Source organism: Bos indicus, chromosome 26, assembly GCF_029378745.1.
Source record: "Bos indicus isolate NIAB-ARS_2022 breed Sahiwal x Tharparkar chromosome 26, NIAB-ARS_B.indTharparkar_mat_pri_1.0, whole genome shotgun sequence".
Classification (NCBI taxonomy): Eukaryota; Metazoa; Chordata; class Mammalia; order Artiodactyla; family Bovidae; genus Bos; species Bos indicus.
The window spans coordinates 15,005,060-15,024,304 of NC_091785.1; the positions used below are offsets into that span (position 1 = coordinate 15,005,060).

The 19,245-nt window shown below is 44.1% G+C and overlaps 1 protein-coding gene and 1 long non-coding RNA gene across 4 annotated transcripts in view; one reads left to right on the forward strand and one right to left on the reverse strand.

The window, feature by feature from the left end:
* Positions 1-3,053: 3,053 nt before the first annotated feature.
* The window catches only part of PDE6C (phosphodiesterase 6C), a 52,681-nt gene continuing 36,489 nt past the window's right edge, over positions 3,054-19,245 (forward strand). For 2 of the 3 annotated variants that reach the window (XM_070780493.1, XM_070780494.1), the window contains exons 1-6: positions 10,087-10,296; positions 10,397-10,486; positions 11,427-11,567; positions 12,243-12,317; positions 13,272-13,336; positions 13,442-13,508. In XM_070780493.1, the coding sequence (XP_070636594.1) occupies positions 10,093-10,296; positions 10,397-10,486; positions 11,427-11,567; positions 12,243-12,317; positions 13,272-13,336; positions 13,442-13,508 (642 nt within the window). In that variant the 5' untranslated portion in view covers positions 10,087-10,092. Of the gene's footprint in view, positions 3,519-10,086; positions 10,297-10,396; positions 10,487-11,426; positions 11,568-12,242; positions 12,318-13,271; positions 13,337-13,441; positions 13,509-19,245 lie in introns of those variants that run through there. The other variant, XM_070780495.1, reaches the window with a different exon arrangement.
* LOC109553111 (uncharacterized) lies at positions 3,360-7,774 on the reverse strand. Its single transcript, XR_002179965.2, has 3 exons — positions 4,502-7,774; positions 3,805-4,017; positions 3,360-3,493 (listed from the first exon to the last, which is right to left on the reverse strand). It is a non-coding gene; the product is annotated as an uncharacterized lncRNA (long non-coding RNA).

Sequence of the window (19,245 nt, forward strand, 5' to 3'; positions counted from 1 at the left end):
ATAGTCATATGTATGTACTTCACTTCCGGCTTTTAATTCTATTATGCTCTGTGCTTCATGATTTTCTTTAAAAAAGTTATTTCGTCGCGCCAGGTCTTAGTTGGGGCACAGGCATCTTTGTTGCTGCATACGGAATCCTTGTTGTGGCATGCACAATCTTTTTTAGTTGTGGTATGTGGGGTCTAGTTTCCTGACCAGGGTCGAACCTGGGCCCCCTGCATCGGGAGCCACTGGACCACCAGGAAAGCCCCACGTCCCAACTTTTCATGTTCTAGTCTTAGCTCCTTTACTGCACCACAAGTTCTTGTAAAGCTGGAACCAAGGCTTATTTATCCCCTATAGTCCCTGAAGTAGAAGTGTAACAGGATTGCTTGGGTTATGCCGTGGTAACAACATTCACGTCTCAAAGGCTGAACACGAGAAAGATGTATTTCTCACTCAAGCTACATGTCCATCTCAGGTCAGCAGGGGGCTCTGTTCCATGACATCCTCACTGGGATCCATGAGGCCCCTCCAGCTGGAACTGGGAGGGAGCAGGGAGAAGCGGGGAGCTCCCGGGCCTCACTGTGGCGATTGATTGTTCCTGCCTGGAAGAGAGGTTTAAGCTCACAACCCACAGGCCAAAATTAGTCACATGGCTCTACTGGGGGTGGAGGGCAGAGAAGAATAATCTTTCCATACAACTAGCGGGGGAGGAGAATCAGAAAAAGAGGAACATGGAGTCTCTACCACAGGAGCTAGTGTATGTCTTGCTTGTAATGGGCCACCAATAGACATGTGTTGGAAGAATAACCAAATGAATGAACCTAGATGTAGTCATCAAAACATAAGAATGCTGACTGTGATAGAATATGCTTCATTTTAAATTCATTTTCATTTTTTACAAGTAGAGGAATGTAAACATACATGAGCATTTTGTTTTTCCCATACACAGATTCATACCTCTGAAGTATAAATACCTCTTTATATCTCTGAAGTATAAATCTGTGTAAGGGATATGGATATGTGTTTTCTCTGTGTGTGCATGTAAAGAGGGAAGGATGGCATCAGGGAATTGTGAGCACACACATGCTTTTGAGAGCAGTTGGAACTGCATAATCATCTCATGGAACAACCAGGGAGAAAGAGTGCCCTCAACTGTGTTAGAGGAAGATGGATGGTAGTCCCATTGGAGTGACTCAGCTGACTCAACTCCTTTCTCTTAGGAAATAAACCTCTGCATTATTCTATTTTTTAAAAAGTATATGTGTGTATATATATATGTTACAAAGTTTTTTTTTTTTGGCCTCACTGCATAGCATGCGGAATCTTAGTTCCCCAACCAGGGATTGGACCCATGCTCCCTGCATTGGGAGCCCAGAGTCTTAACCATTGGACCACTAGGGGATTCCCCTATGTTACTGTAATTATAATGAGATGCTAATAGGATATTATGAAATAAATAATATTCTTAGGAGGACCATCCTGAGACTGGACTTGGGCCTGATGGAAGGAGATGAAAGAGAGTGCTTGACAAGACCCTTTGAGGGAGCAAGTGGACTCAACCATAGGAAGTGACGCAGCTCAACAAATGCCAGTGTGGATTCTGTTCCCCGGGGAAAACCATGTTCCCATCAACAGTCTCTCAGTTCATGACCTAGACACTGCAGCCTCGGTGAATCTCTTCTTCTTTTCTATCTAATATGACCATTATCACCCTAGCAAGGTAAGCTTTAAGTCTAGAAAAATAAATGAAACCCATAGCTGTGCTGTTTTTAAAGTGGATTTAAATGTGGGTGTAACTAACCTTTAGAGTCACTGTAACTCTTAGATATATTTTCATTCAAGAGAATTCACCATATAAAGTTTGCAGGGTTATTGAAATGCTTAAAAGACCTTTGACTGAATTTGAATCAGCCTGTAGATAGCCAAGGAAACTGGTTCATGAAATGTGTAGTTCGGCTTATTAGTTGCATAATAGTGTTTAAATATTTGGGAAAATGTGCTTAATCAATGTAAAAACTTAGTAACCTGAACATTAAACAAAAGTAAGTAGTGGTGAAGTGTTTTTTCCTATGCCAAAAGGCCCTGAGGTGTGAAAGATCCTAGCAACAGACAAGACATGTATTATCCAGTAGATTTAACTGACTGTACCTTGGAGCAAAAAGGCATGAGATCTGGTTATTACTATTGAAAACAAAATCCAAACTAATATGCTTAGCAGGAAAACCCAGTTGGCAGCTGCAGGGGTTGCCTTTCATGATCGTGTCTTTTGACAAGGATTATTGTATTAATATAAGTTGTGGCTTGATCAGGCTTAAATTGTGGGCAAATATTTTTCCATGTTCAGTTCTCTAGAATAAGCCCAAGGTCTGTTCCCATAAACCATTTCTGAGGTCAGGTTTTTAAATGAGGGGAACGGAGAGGTGAGGATTTTAGAAAAAGAGCAGGCCAAGCAAGCTGGCCGATTACAGGACTTTTAAAGAAAGGAAAGATTAACATTTGATTTTATGTTGTGTTATGCTAAACTCTTCCATCTCCCCTAAATGTTCCTTGACGTTGCCATATAAACAAACAGACATTTCTGAGGTCTAAACAGTTTCATTTCATAGAGCTACCATGGAAGAACAAGTATTGTCAATGCCTATGTAATATAATTAATGGATACCCCCATTCTCCTTATTGCCTACAGCCACCAAGGTTCAGCTATTTTTCTGGAATAGTCAGTTTGACTTGTCACTTGGCTGGCTGATCTAAGATGCTCTGCAGATTCTCTGAGGACTTATGAGCTAATAATGCTTAGGGATTTCGTGTCCTGAAGAACTCTTTAATCCCATGCTTCCTGAATCCCACTTTAAGCCAGGGCCTTCTGTCACATCCCAAGAGTTACAGGCCAGTTTGAAAGCTCTGCTAAACAACCTTTCTCCTCGGCCCCTGGGGGGTTCCTGCGAGGTGCCCCTTAGGATTTTCCTGGTATCTTTGGCCAGGATGTAGCTCCTTCTTGGCACTCTGCCTCTGGTGGTATTCTGAGGGTCTCTTCCTTTCTAGACCAGAGCAGCACAGCACGCCACGCCATGGGTGAGATCAGCCAAGAGACGGTGGAGAAATACCTGGAGGCCAACCCTCAATTCGCCAAGGAGTATTTCAACAGGAAGTTGCAGGTGGAGGTGCCGAGCGGCGGGGCACAGGCACCGGCCAGCGCCTCCTTCCCCGGCCGGACGCTGGCGGAGGAGGCGGCCCTGTACCTGGAGCTGCTGGAGGTCTTGCTGGAGGAGGCGGGCAGCGTGGAGCTGGCGGCACACAGGGCCCTGCAGAGGCTGGCGCAGCTGCTGCAGGCAGACCGCTGCAGCATGTTCCTGTGTCGGGCCCGCAACGGCACGCCGGAGGTGGCCTCCAAGCTGCTCGACGTCACCCCCACCTCCAAGTTTGAGGACAACCTGGTGGTCCCCGACAGAGAAGCTGTGTTTCCGTTGGACGTTGGGATAGTGGGGTGGGTTGCTCACACGAAGAAAACCTTTAATGTTCCAGATGTGAAAAAGGTGAGTGGTCTGATGGTGACAGTGGAGTGGAGAGGAGGTCTTGGTGGCCTCGGGGAGGAACATGGGAAAGAGGGGGGTGAGGGGGTGGGGGTGGGTCCAGGGGCCATCCTTGTGGCTGTGGTTTGGCTATAACCTGGGGAGTGGGTGGTGGAGAAGAGGAACCCCCAGGCCAAGAGTGGCTAGATTTAGCAAATAAAATGACTAGATGCCTAGTTCAATCTGAATTTCAGATAAACAGTGGATAATGTTTTAGCGTTATGTCCCCTGTAATGTGGGGCAACCTTACCTGGGCATGGGGCGGTCCACACCTGCTCCCACACACCTCTTCTGTCCTCTGGACACTGTTCTGACCAACAGGGTAAAGCAGGCCGCTCACTGGGGAGATCAGCCAACAGCCCAGATGCCAAGGCCCCTGAACTGCTCCCCACGCTTCTCACCCACAATCCTTTGAAGACTCTCAGCTCTTTGGGGTGAACTGGCCCAGGAATGATTCTCTCACCTATAGATCAAGCATGAAAAAAGAAAAATGACATGAAATTTAAAATGTTCCCATCTGGATCATAAAAAATACATGAATTTAGGTGATGATTAAGTGCAGTTGGCCATCTCAACCCCTCCTAATTCAGATCTACCAAGAATTTCCAATCCTATAAATGGGACATTTGAAACCTCCCGAAGACCAGTTGAACACTACATAAATTATTGTGTTTTAAAAAGAACGTTCTCCTTCCAACTAAAATGCTTGTTCATCTAAGGAAAATTAGAAAATACAAATGAAGAGGGAGGAAATGTGAATCACCCATAATCTCTGCACTTCAGTAGTGCCGAGGGTCCCAGCCTGGAGTTTCTCCTGCCAGCCCTTTTCCTACACATGTGTCCTGTCATTTTGCTTTGCTGTTAACAAAGGGGAGAGCTAGCAGATGACGGAACAGAACTGACTGGGGGCAGCCCCTGAAACGCTTACTGTGTAGAGGTTTACTTACGTAGAGGGCAGCTGGAGGCTGGAGGATAATCCCCTACGTGCCTCCTGAAGCTGATTACAGGAGGGGGGCTGTGCAGATCCACAGAAGGTGCAGAGGTTGTCAAACATTAGCAGCACTCAGCAAACAGCCCCAGGGGCAAGGGTTGCTGTTAGGCACTGGAGGGTCCTCGGTCTTTAGCACCCCTCCCTGCAGTGCATTCCGTCTGGTTTCAGTAGGATTCTGGGTCTGCTGCAGCTGCTTCTAGTGTATAAAGGGCCTTAAGGCAAAGTTCTTGGACCCTAGGGAGGAGGCTCTGCCTGTACATCCTGAAGTTTTCTCATGAGAATATGCTTCTTGCAAGTCTCTGACTGAGGCCATCTCCAAAATGACGAGGATAGCAAACTTAAGAAAGTGACATGCAAGACTTTTTTTCAGAAAAAAGTTTTTGTTGTTGTTTTTAAAGGAGAGATGGATAAAATGACTTCTGGTGTGTGTGTGTTTCTGTGTGTGTGTGTGTGTGTGCTCAGTCTTGTCCAACTCTTTGTGACCCCTTGGGCTGTAGCTCGCCAGGCTCCTCTGTCCATGGAATTTTCCAGGCAAGAATACTGGAGGGGGTTGCCATGTCCTCCTCCAGGGGCTGCACTGGCAGGCAGATTCTTTACCACTGCACCACCTGGCAAGCCCTAACTTCTGCTATGATCCTTTATTAATGAGCCCAGTCCCGTCGAGGACAGAATGATAGAAAGGAGCTGCTTAAGAGGTCAGGTGGCCTGGGTCTGCCTCTGTCTGTGATGGACACCCCAGAGGCAGAGCGGTGGTAAAGTGGGGGGCAGGGTCACTCAGTTCTCCCTTTTACTGAGTATGTGTGAAGACAGATGCCCTCCCGCCCTCCTGAGCTCCCTTCTGAAAAGGGACAAAGACCTCATTTGCCCTTCATTTCTACTGCTTCTGAGCATTTTTCCCCCGCTCTGAGAATGGTGCTTTTCAACTCTGGAAGCACATTAAAATCAAACTGGGAGCTCTTTTAAAAATACAGATGTGTGAGACTCTTACTAGACCAATTACATCAGGCTCTCAGAGACTGGGATGCAGCCAGGAGTATGGTTTAAAAGCTACTCCGGTGATTCTAATAGGCAGCCAATGTTGAGAACCACTGGTCTTCTGGGTGAAGAGATGCAAGAGGAGGAACTGAATTTCAAATCAACTGTAAACGATTAGTTGGAAGGGCTCCTGGACTGTTAGTTTAAGTCTTCCCTTGGGCAGACAGGAAGTTGAGTCATGGGGGCTTCGTCTCTCCCAGGGGCCAGAGTCTGATCGGTGATAAGAGGGACTGGAGAAGATGCAGCCTCCTGGCTGTGTTCCCACGCTCACCCCACCCTGCAGCCCTGCAGGCTCACCACACTTAAGTCGCTATGGTAAAATCTGCAGAGAAAGGAGTTAGAAACCACTGTTTTAAGTGACGTTTCGACCACCTCTTCACTTTTTCATTGCACTTGACGCTTGATGAAGATTCCTCTCGTTCTTGATTTCACTTGATTCTGGCAAAGACATTGTGCAGAAGGCCAGGACTGTATTTTTATTTCCATCCCGTGTATGTGAGAATCTTCTCCAGATCAGTTAGGCACAATGTGGCTGATCTAGGCTCATAATCCGGGTCTTGCAAGGCCGCCCTTTTTCTTTGCCACAGCCCTGACCACACACAACTCCTGCCTGGTTGGCAAGTGTGGGCACAGGGAGGGAAGGACTACCTGCCCACAGACGGAGAGGCAGAACTGGATACTCCCAGCCTTGGCAGCAGAGAAGCCACATGGTGTCAGGTGAGAGCTTTGGCATCAGATGACCTGGGTACAGATCCAGGCCTGAGCCTGGATGACGGACTGTGTTTCTCCACAAGAGAAATAGAGGGAACCAGGTCACAAAGTGCCTGACTCCCGGGAGGTGCTCAATAAATGACAGCTATGATCATATCATATTAATGTCCAGAGAGTTTGGGGGCCAGATATAAGTGGCCAAAACCAGGTCAATGATCACTGCCTGTTTTTAAAACAGGTTAAAGGCAGGGAACTTAATAACAGGAAACTGTGACATATCCTCATCAAGTTAATCATTTCCTATTCTATTGGGAAAGCTGGTGATTAACTCTATGGGTGGTTCTCCTGGCAGCGGTTTAAAAGAAAGCCATGTGAGAATCCTAAGTTTTCAATAATTAACAGGGTGCTTATGGCTTGCACTTATAGCTTTCCATCCTTGTCTCCTGACTCCGGATCTCCAGATGTTTGATCAGAATTTAACAGTGCTAAGATTGAGGATCCAGGCAGCCCTCTGCTCTAAACATCCCCAATGCCTTCATTGACTTATTTGAAGAAAAATCATTGAGGGGACTTCATGAATCCAAAAGATACAGGATTTACTCACAGAAACTTTACCAAGGATTGTTTGAACCAATGAAAACACAAAACCAGAAAACCTCACCTCACCTACCCTGAAATTTGGGTATCTGATTTTCAGATATGATGATAAGCGAGTATTAAGTTTTGAAACTTGTAAGTCATTTTCTCAAAACATTCACCGAATGTAAGAACATCTTCTTGTGTTTAGAATCTAAAATAAAATAGCATCAAGTTTTGAGGCTGCAGAGTAAAATGTGTTAGCCAAGAAATGCTGCCCAGCTCCATCCCATGGTGCATGTTTTGGGCATTTTGGTTATTCCTTCTGCCCAGCATCATTGTGTAAATGAAAGTGATCACCTTCTCTAATGGATAATAGGTTAGGAGGAAAATGGACAGTGAGCCAGCCTGGGCTATAGCAGTGGATTAAAAGAACCTGTCAAAGTCTGGAGGTGTCCTGGACTGAGTGAAGATGCTGCATGAGAAAGTCACAGATACAGCAGTTAGAGAAAAACATGGCTCTTGTTGGCACAGGGCAGAGAGCTAGCCCCCAGGAGCAAGCGTGCTTCTAGGCATAGGAGGCCTGCATCAGCTAAGAGCATCTCATTTCTTCAGTGATTGGAATTAGTTAGAAAAGCTAGAAGTAGAAGCCAAATGATGGGGCTTCCCTGGTAGCTCAGATGATAAAGAATCTGCCTACAATGCAGGAGAGCCAAGTTTGATCCCTGAGTCATGAAGAACCCCTGGAGAAGGGAATGGCAACCCATTCCAGTATTCTTGCCTGGAGAATTCCATGGACAGAGGAACCTGGTGCGCTGCTAGTCTGTGGAGTCACAAAAAGTCGGACACAACTGAGCAACTAACTCATCACATCATCATTGGAAGCCAAATGGTAATGCAGAACCTGAAGGACCTCTCATCCAGTGAAAGTAAAAGAAATGAAAGTGAAAGTCGCTAAGTCATGTCTGACTCTTTGTGACCTCATGGACTATCCAGTCCATGGAATTCTCTAGGCCAGAAGACTAGAGCCTTTCCCTTCTCCAGGGGATCTTCCCAACCCAGGGATTGAACCCGGATCTCCTGCGTCGCAGGCGGATTCTTGACCAGCTGAGCCACAAGGGAAGCCCTGTCATCCAGAGAGGCCCCCAAAGTCCCAGGTTTGGCTTCCTAGTATTTACTGAGCACCTACTATCTGTCAGACTCTTTTCTAAGTGCTCTGCCCACACTATATTATTCTCTTTTTACATCAGGTACGATAGACAGTAGATAATATCCAGTGTTCCCATTTTCAGGTTAAAAAATGAGGATGCAGAGGGTAAGTAGCATGCCCAGGGGCTCACAGCTAGTGAATCAGGAGCTGGTTTCAGCTAAGGACATCTGACTCGGGAACCTTCTTCACAATTATGCGATGCTGCCTCCTACACAATTAGCTGGTTTCTGGGGTTCCACTTTGGAAGGGTACAGAAGAAGTCTGGGGTCAAGGGCTGCATCTGACTTCCTTAGCATCCAACATTTCTAAGGATCCTCTATGGAATCAATTCATCCACTAAAAGTATAGACTCCTGGGGAAGCCAGTTTCCACTTTAGGAGATTAGAATTCAGCAGGTCTGCCATGAGGTCTGCAAATCTGCAGCAGTCTGCAGGTCTTTCGGAGCTTCAGCCCAGGTCCCCTGCTCTGAGCAGGGCTGTGATTCTGTTGCCCAAGCGGTCATTGTGCCCTGATGGCGATGCTGGCCCCAAAGTCACACACCAGTGGACTCTTCCAGTTTTACTCTGGAAAACTGAACAGAGTCCAGCTGTTTATAGAAGCACCACCCACGTGGGGAAATGAACATAATACAACTTGTGAAAGGAAGACCACATTGATTTTTGGCCACTGAATCTCAAAGTCAGGTGGAAATTTCAGTTGAAGTTTCAAATGATGAAGACTCAAAGAGGAGTTAGTCATGACCCAGAGCAAGCAGAGTCTATACACGACCACAGTTGCTCTCACTTACAGCTAATAAGATAACTGCTATCCTTGACCTTCTTCCCAAGCCCTTCCGTTTGTGTGCCTCTCCAAACTCATCACTCTGCCCTCTACATGCTTAGTGAATTAGAGTCGTCCCTTGCGTCTTCTACTTGAAGCTTGTATCTGGGATGATCCATTTCATTTTCCCCTATGAAAGAAATAAAAAATACGAATGAGAGATATTGACTTGATAGAAAATGACTTCCCTAGTGGTTCAGTGGTTAAGACTCTGCGCTTCCACTGCAGGGGGCACAGGTTCGATCCCTGGTCTGGGAACTAAGATCCACATGCCATGCAGTGCAACCTAAATAAATAAAAATACTTTTTTAAAAAAAGAAAAAGACTTTGAAGAACTGTTAAATATCTGGTGCTGTCAAGAGGGTGGTAAGAATTTCAACATTTTGTAAAAGTAACTGGTGTAAATTAAAACTTCATGTACCTGTTGATACTGTAAAAGACATTTCTATTTGGGGACTCCATCAATAAAAATAAAAGCAAGGGTGATTAGTGCAGTATTGTTTGCAATGGGGAAAACTCTAAACAGACTAAATCAGTAGATATTGGTTGAGCAGAACTGGAGCCCCCACGCTGTGGAATAGCATGCAAGAATCTGGAAAACTAGTTCACGTCCATATGCACCAGTCTGGAGGGAAGTCCATAAGATAGTGTTAAGTGACGAATTGCATAAAATTAGGAGAGAAAATTTTATTAAAGAAAAAAAATGCTTTGTCCAAGTATAGAGAAAGGCATAGAAAGGGACACACTAAGCATTGTAATACAGATTTCTTCAAATAGGTGAGATTAGGAGGGGTTTGGGGGCAGTTAATAATTTTTTCCTTATGATGGTTGGGAGGTTTCAAGGGCAAATTTTACTTTTGCGATTAAAAAGAAGAGCCCTGTGGAATCCCAGCTGTGTTCTCCTTAGAGCACGCACATCCTCCCTGTTACAATCCTGCATCCTTGCCTCCCTTCCCCTTAGAACCTGGCTTTCCATTTGGTCACAACATCACCTCTTTCATCCTGGCCCAACCCTAGCCTAACCCGGAGAGGCCACAGCTCAGGTGGGAAAGCTCATTTGGAAATGGGCCATTTCATTCTATGCTTTATTCATTCTGTCTGCTTGTGGATGGTGGGGTGGGTGGGGATGTTGGCTTGGGACCATTGTCCTGCGACCTACAGAGGATGGTCTGTTGCCGTTCCTAGATCTACACTTCATGGTTTCGTGCTGCTTTGTCAAATGTCAAATGTGGGAATGTATCTTTCAGAACAGCCATTTTTCTGACTTCATGGACAAACAAACCGGGTATGTCACCAGGAACCTGCTGGCAACCCCCATCGTGATGGGCAAGGAGGTTCTTGCTGTGTTTATGGCAGTTAACAAAGTAGACGCATCCGAATTTTCCAAACAGGATGAAGAGGTAATGCTAACCCTGGGCATCCCTTCAGACGCTCAGTAAATTTATTTGTTGTGTAACTGAAAGATGTCACACCTAATTTGTTTTTCTCCGCCATCCGTAGGTCTTTTCCAAATACCTCAGCTTTGTTTCTATCATCCTAAAGCTTCACCACACCAACTACCTGTACAATATTGAATCCCGAAGAAGTCAGGTAAAGAGAAGGTGACAGTGACTACTTCAGCTGACCTGTTTGACAAAGAGATCCCCCAGAGGCAACAAGCGCAGATCCTCCCCAACCACGCCCTGTGGATCAGATCCCCAAACTTCTGTTCCCAGTGTCCTCTTGTGGTCCCCTCCCCGTCACCTTCCTGCCCCTCTATCTGTAGGCACAACTGCTCGCTTTCTTCAGTCTATGTCCTGGGCAGTTGTGGTTTCTTCCTCTTTGAGGTGGCGATGATAATTACAGTACTTACCCCACGTGGTTGCTGTGACTATTAAATGGTCACTAGATGAATTAGTTCACATAAAGCTCTCAGCAGAGCTGTGTATTCCTGGTACATAGTAAAGATGCTACATTGAGAAGCAAATCACTCCTCTGTTGCCTCCTTAAGCCAGAGGGATAAAGAACAGCATTGGTAGCCAGGATACCTGAGTTGAACTACTCTGTGGACCTTGGTTTCTTCATCAGTACAATGGTGGGAGGGTGGTTGGGATAGAGGACTTCCAAGGCCCTGGCCCATGCTAACTGTCCAGGGCAGGTAACCTTCGACTAGCTCAGGACACATGGAAGGAGGCAGGTGGCTTTCTTCCCACAAGGGCCAGCAGTAGCCAGTGGGCCGCAAAACTGGACCCTCTGCCCAGGAACTGTCTCTGCATTTGTGTTAGATTACTTGCCCTTTGGAGCCAAAACATTTTGGACATGGGGATCAGTCATGGCTTTCATAAACACACGGCTTTGCAAAAGGTCTGCTCATCATCCCACCCTGAGACTCTCGGTAGTTTGTTGGACACGTACATATGCAAAAATGGAATTGCATTGTTTGCTCATATGTGTTCCTTTTATTTGATGCATCTCCTGTTTTCTTCTGACTAATGCTCCTCTTCATACTGTATTTCGTTTTGATTGTTTTCTTTGTAATACCTACTTTCAGATTCTTATGTGGTCAGCCAACAAAGTATTTGAAGAGCTCACAGATGTTGAGCGACAGTTTCACAAAGCACTCTACACTGTCAGGACATACCTGAACTGCGAACGATACTCCATTGGGCTGCTGGACATGACCAAGGAGAAGGTCACTGTTCCATATGTTTTGTCTCCCCTACCACCGGCTATAAAATGCACATCACATGAGATGCAACCCATTAAAAAATGGGTATACTATGTGAACTACCGGTATAGATCTTAAAAATCAGTGCCAAGAAAGTATGGTACTTTCATCTTTTATATAAAGTCAACTTAAAAATCATCAATTACATTTTACATGGAAAAGAAGAAGGGAAAGTGTACTTTTTGGAGTAAAAAAGTATCTAGACTTGGCTTTTCCACTTCCTAGCTCTATGTGTCTTCAACAAGTCTTTTTTTCTTTTTTAAAAATTAATTAGTAGACCATATTCTTTTATTTTTAGGTTTACAGAAAAAAATGAGCAGGAAGTTCAGAGAGTTTCCATACATATTCTTTTCCTTCCTCTTGCCCTCCCTCCTTCTAACTATGTGTCAGGGTAGGTGCTCTGTATTATTCATTTAATCCACATAATGACTCTGTAATACGCATTTTGTTATTGTCTCCGTCTTACAGATTTAAAAGATTGACTTGTTTACAGTCACAAGTTCATAAACAGCATTACTGAAAAAGAGCTTTAAAATTCCAGAATTATAAATTAACATAAAATATGCAAACCAATGGCACTCAGATATGGTAGGTAACAGGACAGTTTGCTTAATAGTGTTTCAATATATTTGCCTTCAGGAATTCTATGATGAGTGGCCAGTCAAGCTTGGAGAAGTCGAGCCTTACAAAGGTCCAAAGACACCAGATGGCAGAGTGAGTGCAGACGTCTTTCTTGATGATATCTGTGCCTGGTTTTAGCGGCTGTGTGTAGAGGAAAGAGCGCTGGCCCAAGAAGGACTGGGCTCTAGTCCTGGGACTTCCTGGAGGACCTTGGAGAAGCAGAAAGCACTGGACAAGGAGTTTGAGGTTCAAGTTTCAGCTCTGCCCCAACCAGCTGGGTTGCCCTTGCCTTCGCTCGTTTAACTTCTCAGTTGTCTTTTCTGTGACGCTAGGGTTTGGTGGATCAGTGCTTCTCCACAAGGAGGGAGCATTAGAGCCTCCTGCATAGTTTTTAAAACACATTGTGCCCAGGCCTTTCTTCTGACATGCTGGACTGGGATCTGCAGACAAAGGTTGGCTTAGATTTACTTTCCCCCTTGATTGCAAGTTTCATAGGAAGCTTGTTCCACTACCATATCCCCAGCATACAGGAAAGGGAAGGCAGGGGACGGAATGTGTAGGTTCTTCATCTGCCCAAAGAAGCAGAGAGACTAGTTCTCAAGTCCCTTCCTGCTTTGACAACGTATTCACCATATCCTGCTTCTTAAGCACCCATTCAGAGTGCTGGAAGCGTTAAGTGCACTGTACAGCTGGGAAGGGAAAACATTGACGGAGGTTGAGAAATCCCATGATTTGTTCTATGGAAGTATTAGTCCGATATGTCTGGACAATAGAAATCAAAAGAAAACCGAAGATTCTCTAGAAGTTGTTAGGGTGTATTCAACTTTCTAAAATTAGTTCAGCAGTTTTGTTCATATGATAAGTGGCCAATGATATTTCTAGTTTAATTGTAAGCTTGTAATTAGGACATGAGTAGCTTGGTAATTTATGTTATGTGAAGAAATGTGGTTGGGAAATAAAATATTTAAATTAAAAAAAAGTTCATTAAGGAAAAATGTCTTCTCTGGGAGGTAAGATTTTTCTCATATTCTCTCTCTTTCCTCTTAGGAAGTCATCTTTTATAAAATCATTGATTACATTTTACATGGAAAAGAAGAGATCAAAGTCATTCCGTGAGTTTTGCCATGAAGCAGCTGCAGGAGTTGCCTTTTAATGTTTGTATTCAATGCATTTCTTTGCATAGCGATGATTTTTTTTTTCTTCTCATCTTCCTCAAGGACACCTCCCACGGACCACTGGACTCTCGTTAGTGGGTTGCCAACATACGTTGCTGAAAATGGATTTGTAAGTTATCAAACAAATTTGAACCTTAAGTAATATTGGATGAAACTCTCATTAGCTAAGAGATAGGAACAATTGCCGGAGAAGGCAATGGCAACCCACTCCAGTACTCTTGCCTGGAAAATCCCATGGACGGAGGAGCCTGGTAGGCTGCAGTTCATGGGGTCGCAAAGAGTCAGACACGACTGAGTGACTTCACTTTCACTTTTCACTTTCATGCATTGGAGAAGGAAATGGCAACCCACTCCAGTGTTCTTGCCTGGAGAATCCCAGAGACGGCGGGGCCTGGTGGGCTGCCGTCTATGGGGTCGCACAGAGTTGGACACGACTGAAGCGACTTAGCAGCAGCAGCAGGAACAATTGTGAAGGCAAGAACGCCCCAGGTAAGGGTAAGATGGCCACTTTGGCACAGGACACAGGAAAGAAGAATCTTGGTAGTCGGAATGTATGTGAACTAGAAACTCCTCAACTCCGCAAGAAAATATTTAGTCAACACAAGAAAGACAGATCCATCTCCCAGCCTCTTATTCTGCAGCCACACAAAGTTCAGACATCCTGGTAGCTCACGACTATGATTCATGCTGGGTTTAATTTGACCTTAAATATAGTTCCCCTTGGTCACGACTTTTGAAACTCAGAAAATTACTGACAAAAGAAAAAATATATAAGAAGAGGACTTTGCCATTGATTGCAATGCAAAATGCATTGAGTTGATAGTGGAGGTGAAGATTTTTGCCCTGGTCTCTCATGTGGGGCGGGGGGTGTGGTGGGAGGGAAGCATAGGCCAGGTCTGGCTGAGAGAGGTCAGGGGTGAGAAGACAACAAACAAGAGGTCTCTGTGGGTCGCATAGGCCTCAAGATCAGGGGCTCAGTAGCTTCCCACTTGGCCCTGACCATGCTCTCCTTCCTTTTCATGGCTGACTTCTCTCCCTAGTTGGGCTTCACCATCTGTGTCATTTTTTTGGCATCAAGATACCTCCCTGCAAGAATGTTCCCTGTTTTTTACATTTCTTTATGTTGGCATCTTTCCTTTCCCCCTTCAAACTCAAGTTTCCAAAAAAATATTTTTATAGCATGTATTTGCATGGTTGTTTTTTCTTTAGTGTTGTCATTGTGTTCATGCATCTTCATTATTTAGTAAATGAGCATGTGAATTACAATGACTTAGGGGTCACAGGGGAAGTGAAACAAAATTTAGGTTGTTTAATGTTTTTTCTTTTACTGTGACAAATTTGCCTCTGCTTAGTGTGAATATTTCTGGATTCAGAATGGTGACAGGGTAAGGAAAATTCTATTGTGACTGCAAGGTAATCTTTCTATGTAGTGATGCTTTACCCTAGGGTTTCAGGGAGGATGCTTAATTCTGGGCTTGTCGGTTACAGGCCAAAGTGGCCTCACCAAGTGACATGATCTCTTAGTGCAGAGACATGTTGAAGGGGAAGAAAAGAAAAAGGAGAGACAATTTTATGTCTTTTAAGAGTAAACAGCAATATATACTAAGAAATATTATGAAATAATTGAAAAAAGTTTTTTTTTTTTTTTTTGACGAACCACACGGCTTGCCTGGATCTTAGTTCCTGATCAGAAACTGAACCTGATCCCCGACAGTGAAAGTGTGGAGTCCTAACCACTGGACAACCAGGGAATTCCTATTTTTTTTTATATATAACTGAACTATTTTTAAATGTCATTCCTGACATGGTGGTACTGACCAAAGTATTCCAATTCATTCCTAACTGAATCCACAGATACCACAATTTTTCAGCCTCACTGAAATAACCAAGTAGCTTGGCCCTTGGCTTCTGTCCTTTGGTTTCCTGGCAGCCCATCTATCAAGCTCCATTTGGGGTTTTTATCCAGTTTGATATTCCCAAAGTTGCCACAGGTGGTATAAAGGAATTTATGCACCACTTAAAATTTTTTTTATTGGAGTATAGTTGATTTACAATGTATTTGTTAGCCTCTGCCAGACAGCAAAGTGAATCAGCTATACTTGTACATGCGTCCATTCTTTTTTGGATTCTTTTCCCATATAGGTCATTACAGAGTATTTGAGTAGAGCTCCCTGTGCTATACAGAGGGTCCCTGGTGCCTATTTTATATATGTGTGCTCAGGTGCTCTGTCATGTCTGACTGCCATCCAACAGACTGTAGCCTGCCAGGCTCCTCTGTCCGTGGAATTTTCCAGGCAAGAATACTAGGGTGGGTTGCCATCCCTCTTTCAGGGGATCTTCCCAACCCAGGGATGGAACCCACATCTCTTGCAAATCCTGCATTAGCCGGCAGGTTCTTTACCACGGTGCCACCCGGGAAGCCCTATTTTATACATAGTAGAGTGTACATGTTAATCCCAACCTCCCAATTTATCTCCACCCCATAACCATAAATTTGTTTTTTACATCTGTGACTCTATTTCTATTTTGTAAATAAGTTCATTTGTACTGTTTAGATTCCACATATCAGCAATATCATGTGATACTTGTCTTTTTCTGTCTTATTTCACTTTTATAATTTCCTGGTCCATCCGTGTTGCTGCAAGTGGCATTTTTATTTTGCCCCACTTTTTAAGCACTTCTTCTCTCCTAGATGTTTCCCAGGTAAAGATTTTATTGTCCAAAAATCAATTTGGAGAAAACTAATGCACCAAAGTTTAATCCTACACAAGCTTTTGACACCTAAGTCATGAGCACTCTTTCAGGAGTGCAAAATTATATCAGTTAAGCACTTAACTTGTAGCTTGCAAAGATGGAAACTTCCAAGTTACAGATGCTCTGACTTTGATGAGGATATTTAACCACAAGCCTGATAGTTATCCAAAGAATCCTCTTTGTTGGAAGAAAAAAGTTTATAATAATAAGTTTGTCATCCCTGATGACTTCAATAAAAGGAGGAAAAATTAGAACATGAGAGAAACGATCTTCCCAAATACAGAACTTCAGAGACTCATGAGAAATCCAAAGTATTAACTCCCAGAATGTTCATCAAGTAGCTAGAAATAGTGATGAGAGAAAACAAGGATGGGAAAATTAGTCTCAGTTTTTTCTAGTTGTTTTAACTGAAAGAATAAACCTAAAGCTAATTAGATGGAATTAATTTAATTCCTTCCCATTAAAATTGCAGTATTTTTAGGGTAAAATCATTGAGATTAAAAAGCAGATCAATTGAAAATTTGGGAGAAATAATAAACAAATGGGGGAGAAGGCAATTGCACCCCACTCCAGTACTCTTGCCTGGAAAATCTCATGGACAGAGGAGCCTGGTAGGCTGCAGTCCATGGAGTCACACAGAGTCGGACATGACTGAGCGACTTCACTTTCACTTTTCACTTTCATGCATTGGAGAAGGAAATGGCAACCCATTCCAGTGTTCTTGCCTGGAGAATCCCATGGACGGAGAAGCCTGGTAGGCTGCAGTCCATGGGGTCGCACAGAGTCGGACACAACTGAAGCGACTTAGCAGCAGCAGCAGCAGCGCAACAAAAGCCAACTCATTGAATGATTCATTTGCCAAGTCATCAATTTGCCATGTAACCAATTTGCCAGAATCAATTCCAAAAGCTGTGGAGGATTTTCTTCCCCCAGGTTTTGTTTCTATCACAGATTCACTGCATTTGCTTTACTGCTGCCTTTCACCTCTCAGCTCCTGCCCTCAGCCCCACCCCTGACGTTATCCTTTCTGCTGGCAGCCCAAGACTGATGGCAAACTCGTGTAAATCTAGTGTAAGGCTGCTGCTGTTGCTGCTAAGTCGCTTCAGTTGCGTCCGACTCTGTGCGACCCCATAGACGGCAGCCCACCAGGCTCCCCCATCCCTGGGATTCTCCAGGCACGAATACTGGAGTGGGTTGCCATTTCCTTCTCCAATGCATGAAAGTGAAAAGTGAAAGGGAAGTCGCTCAGTCGTGTCCGACTCTTAGCGACCCCATGGACTGCAGCTTACCAGGCTCCTCCGCCCATGGGATTTTCCAGGCAAAGTACTGGAGTGGGGTGCCATCGCCTTCTCCGCTAGTGTAAGGCATTTCTCATCAAATCACTCATTAGACAAGTTAGCATTCCCAAAATGATTTTCAGAGAACTGACCTTGAGCCATTTTGGGAGACTCCAGAATTTGGGTGAACATACATCCCAGTTTGTATGGGACAACCTCCCTTTACAGTGCTGTCCTTGTGAGTTTTTAAGTCTTTCCTTTCACTCCCAGATGTGTCACCCTCTGCTATATATTTCAAAAGGCAGGATCTGTTAAAAACATAACTTCTGTGTATAGAACAGGATTTCTCAAACTTGTGGACTCTGCTAACATTGTGGGCTACTTCTTTGCAGTGAGGAGCTGTCCTTTACACTGTAGGGGTTTTAGCAGCCTCCCTGCCCATTAGATGCTAGTAGCACCACCCTGCCTGCGAGAATCCAGACGTCTCAGAAGTTGCTAAATGTCCTCAGGAGGATAATATACCCCGGACTGAGAAGCACTGGTCTAGAGGATGATATCAAACATTTCAGCAGACCCAGCCAGAGCAGCGCCATTCCTGGGGGCCACTTGTGGGTGATACGGCAGTGGGTTCTAGTAAAGAGAGCAAACGGCCATGACTCAGGATCCCTGGGTGCCATGACTCAGTCCGGCTTTGGGCAAATCCCATGGCAAATCCTTGACCTTGGGCAAATCCCTTGATGTGTCTGGGTTTTAACATCATCATCTGTAATAAGAGGTTGTTGACTTATTTAAGAAATGAAACATTAAAAATCTTTAATAATAATAAAAATGATCTGGAGTTTTAATTGTAATTATGATGTTCCTCCAAATTGCTTGAAACTTTTCCATTTAGCTTTTCAAACTTTTCCCTTGATTTTTTTTTCACAACCCCTTGTAATAAAGGCAGGCTTTTGGATGAACTATCCCAGAGGCCCTTCAGTTGGACCTCGCTGAATTTAGGGAACATGTGCCCACAGAGTTCTCATTAGTAAATCCCAGCTCTGAATGAGAAACATTAGACTTCAGTTGAGTGACTTTTTAGAGTTAAAAGCATTAGAAAATGAAAATTAGTTTCTAGAATTACATTTGTAGAATTGAAGCAAGAAATGCAGGATCAAACCAAGCTAGAATCCAAATGATCTGTAAACTTAGAGAGAGAAATGGGGAAGGTAGAGACGATTTTTGAATATTTGAATACTGAGTTAAAAAAAAAGCTTGGCCTCAAGGACCTTGATCCATCTATAGATATTCTCTAAAGGCCAAAAAGCCTGGACCAAAATCGATACTGCTGACGGTAAGGTCAGAAAAGAGAATTAAGCTGCTTTTTGTCTCTTTGACACCCATGTGAAGGATGCTCAGCCAATCAATTCATGTTTTTTTATTCAGATTCAATCATAAAATTAATGGATAGCACAAGTGATTCCTTAAATTCTTAGGCTGAAATACTAACAAAAACTTTGAAAGCTGGTCACATTTGCTTCTTAAGAGTCGTCGGGTAAAGAATCCTCCCGCAATGCAGGAGACACAGGAGATGAAGGTTCAGTCCCTGGGTCAGGAAGATTCCCTGGAGAAGGAAATGACACTAGTATTCTTGCCTGGAAAATTCTATGGACAGAAGAGGTTGGAGGGCTACAGTCCATGGAGTTGCACAGTTGGACATGACCGAGTGACTAAGCACAGCACATTTGCTTTCTAAGAGTAAAGGGGAAAAAAATAGTTGATGTGGCTCAGCCACTCCCAAACAGCACTTCCGTTGGGTGGAGGGGCCGGCAGAGT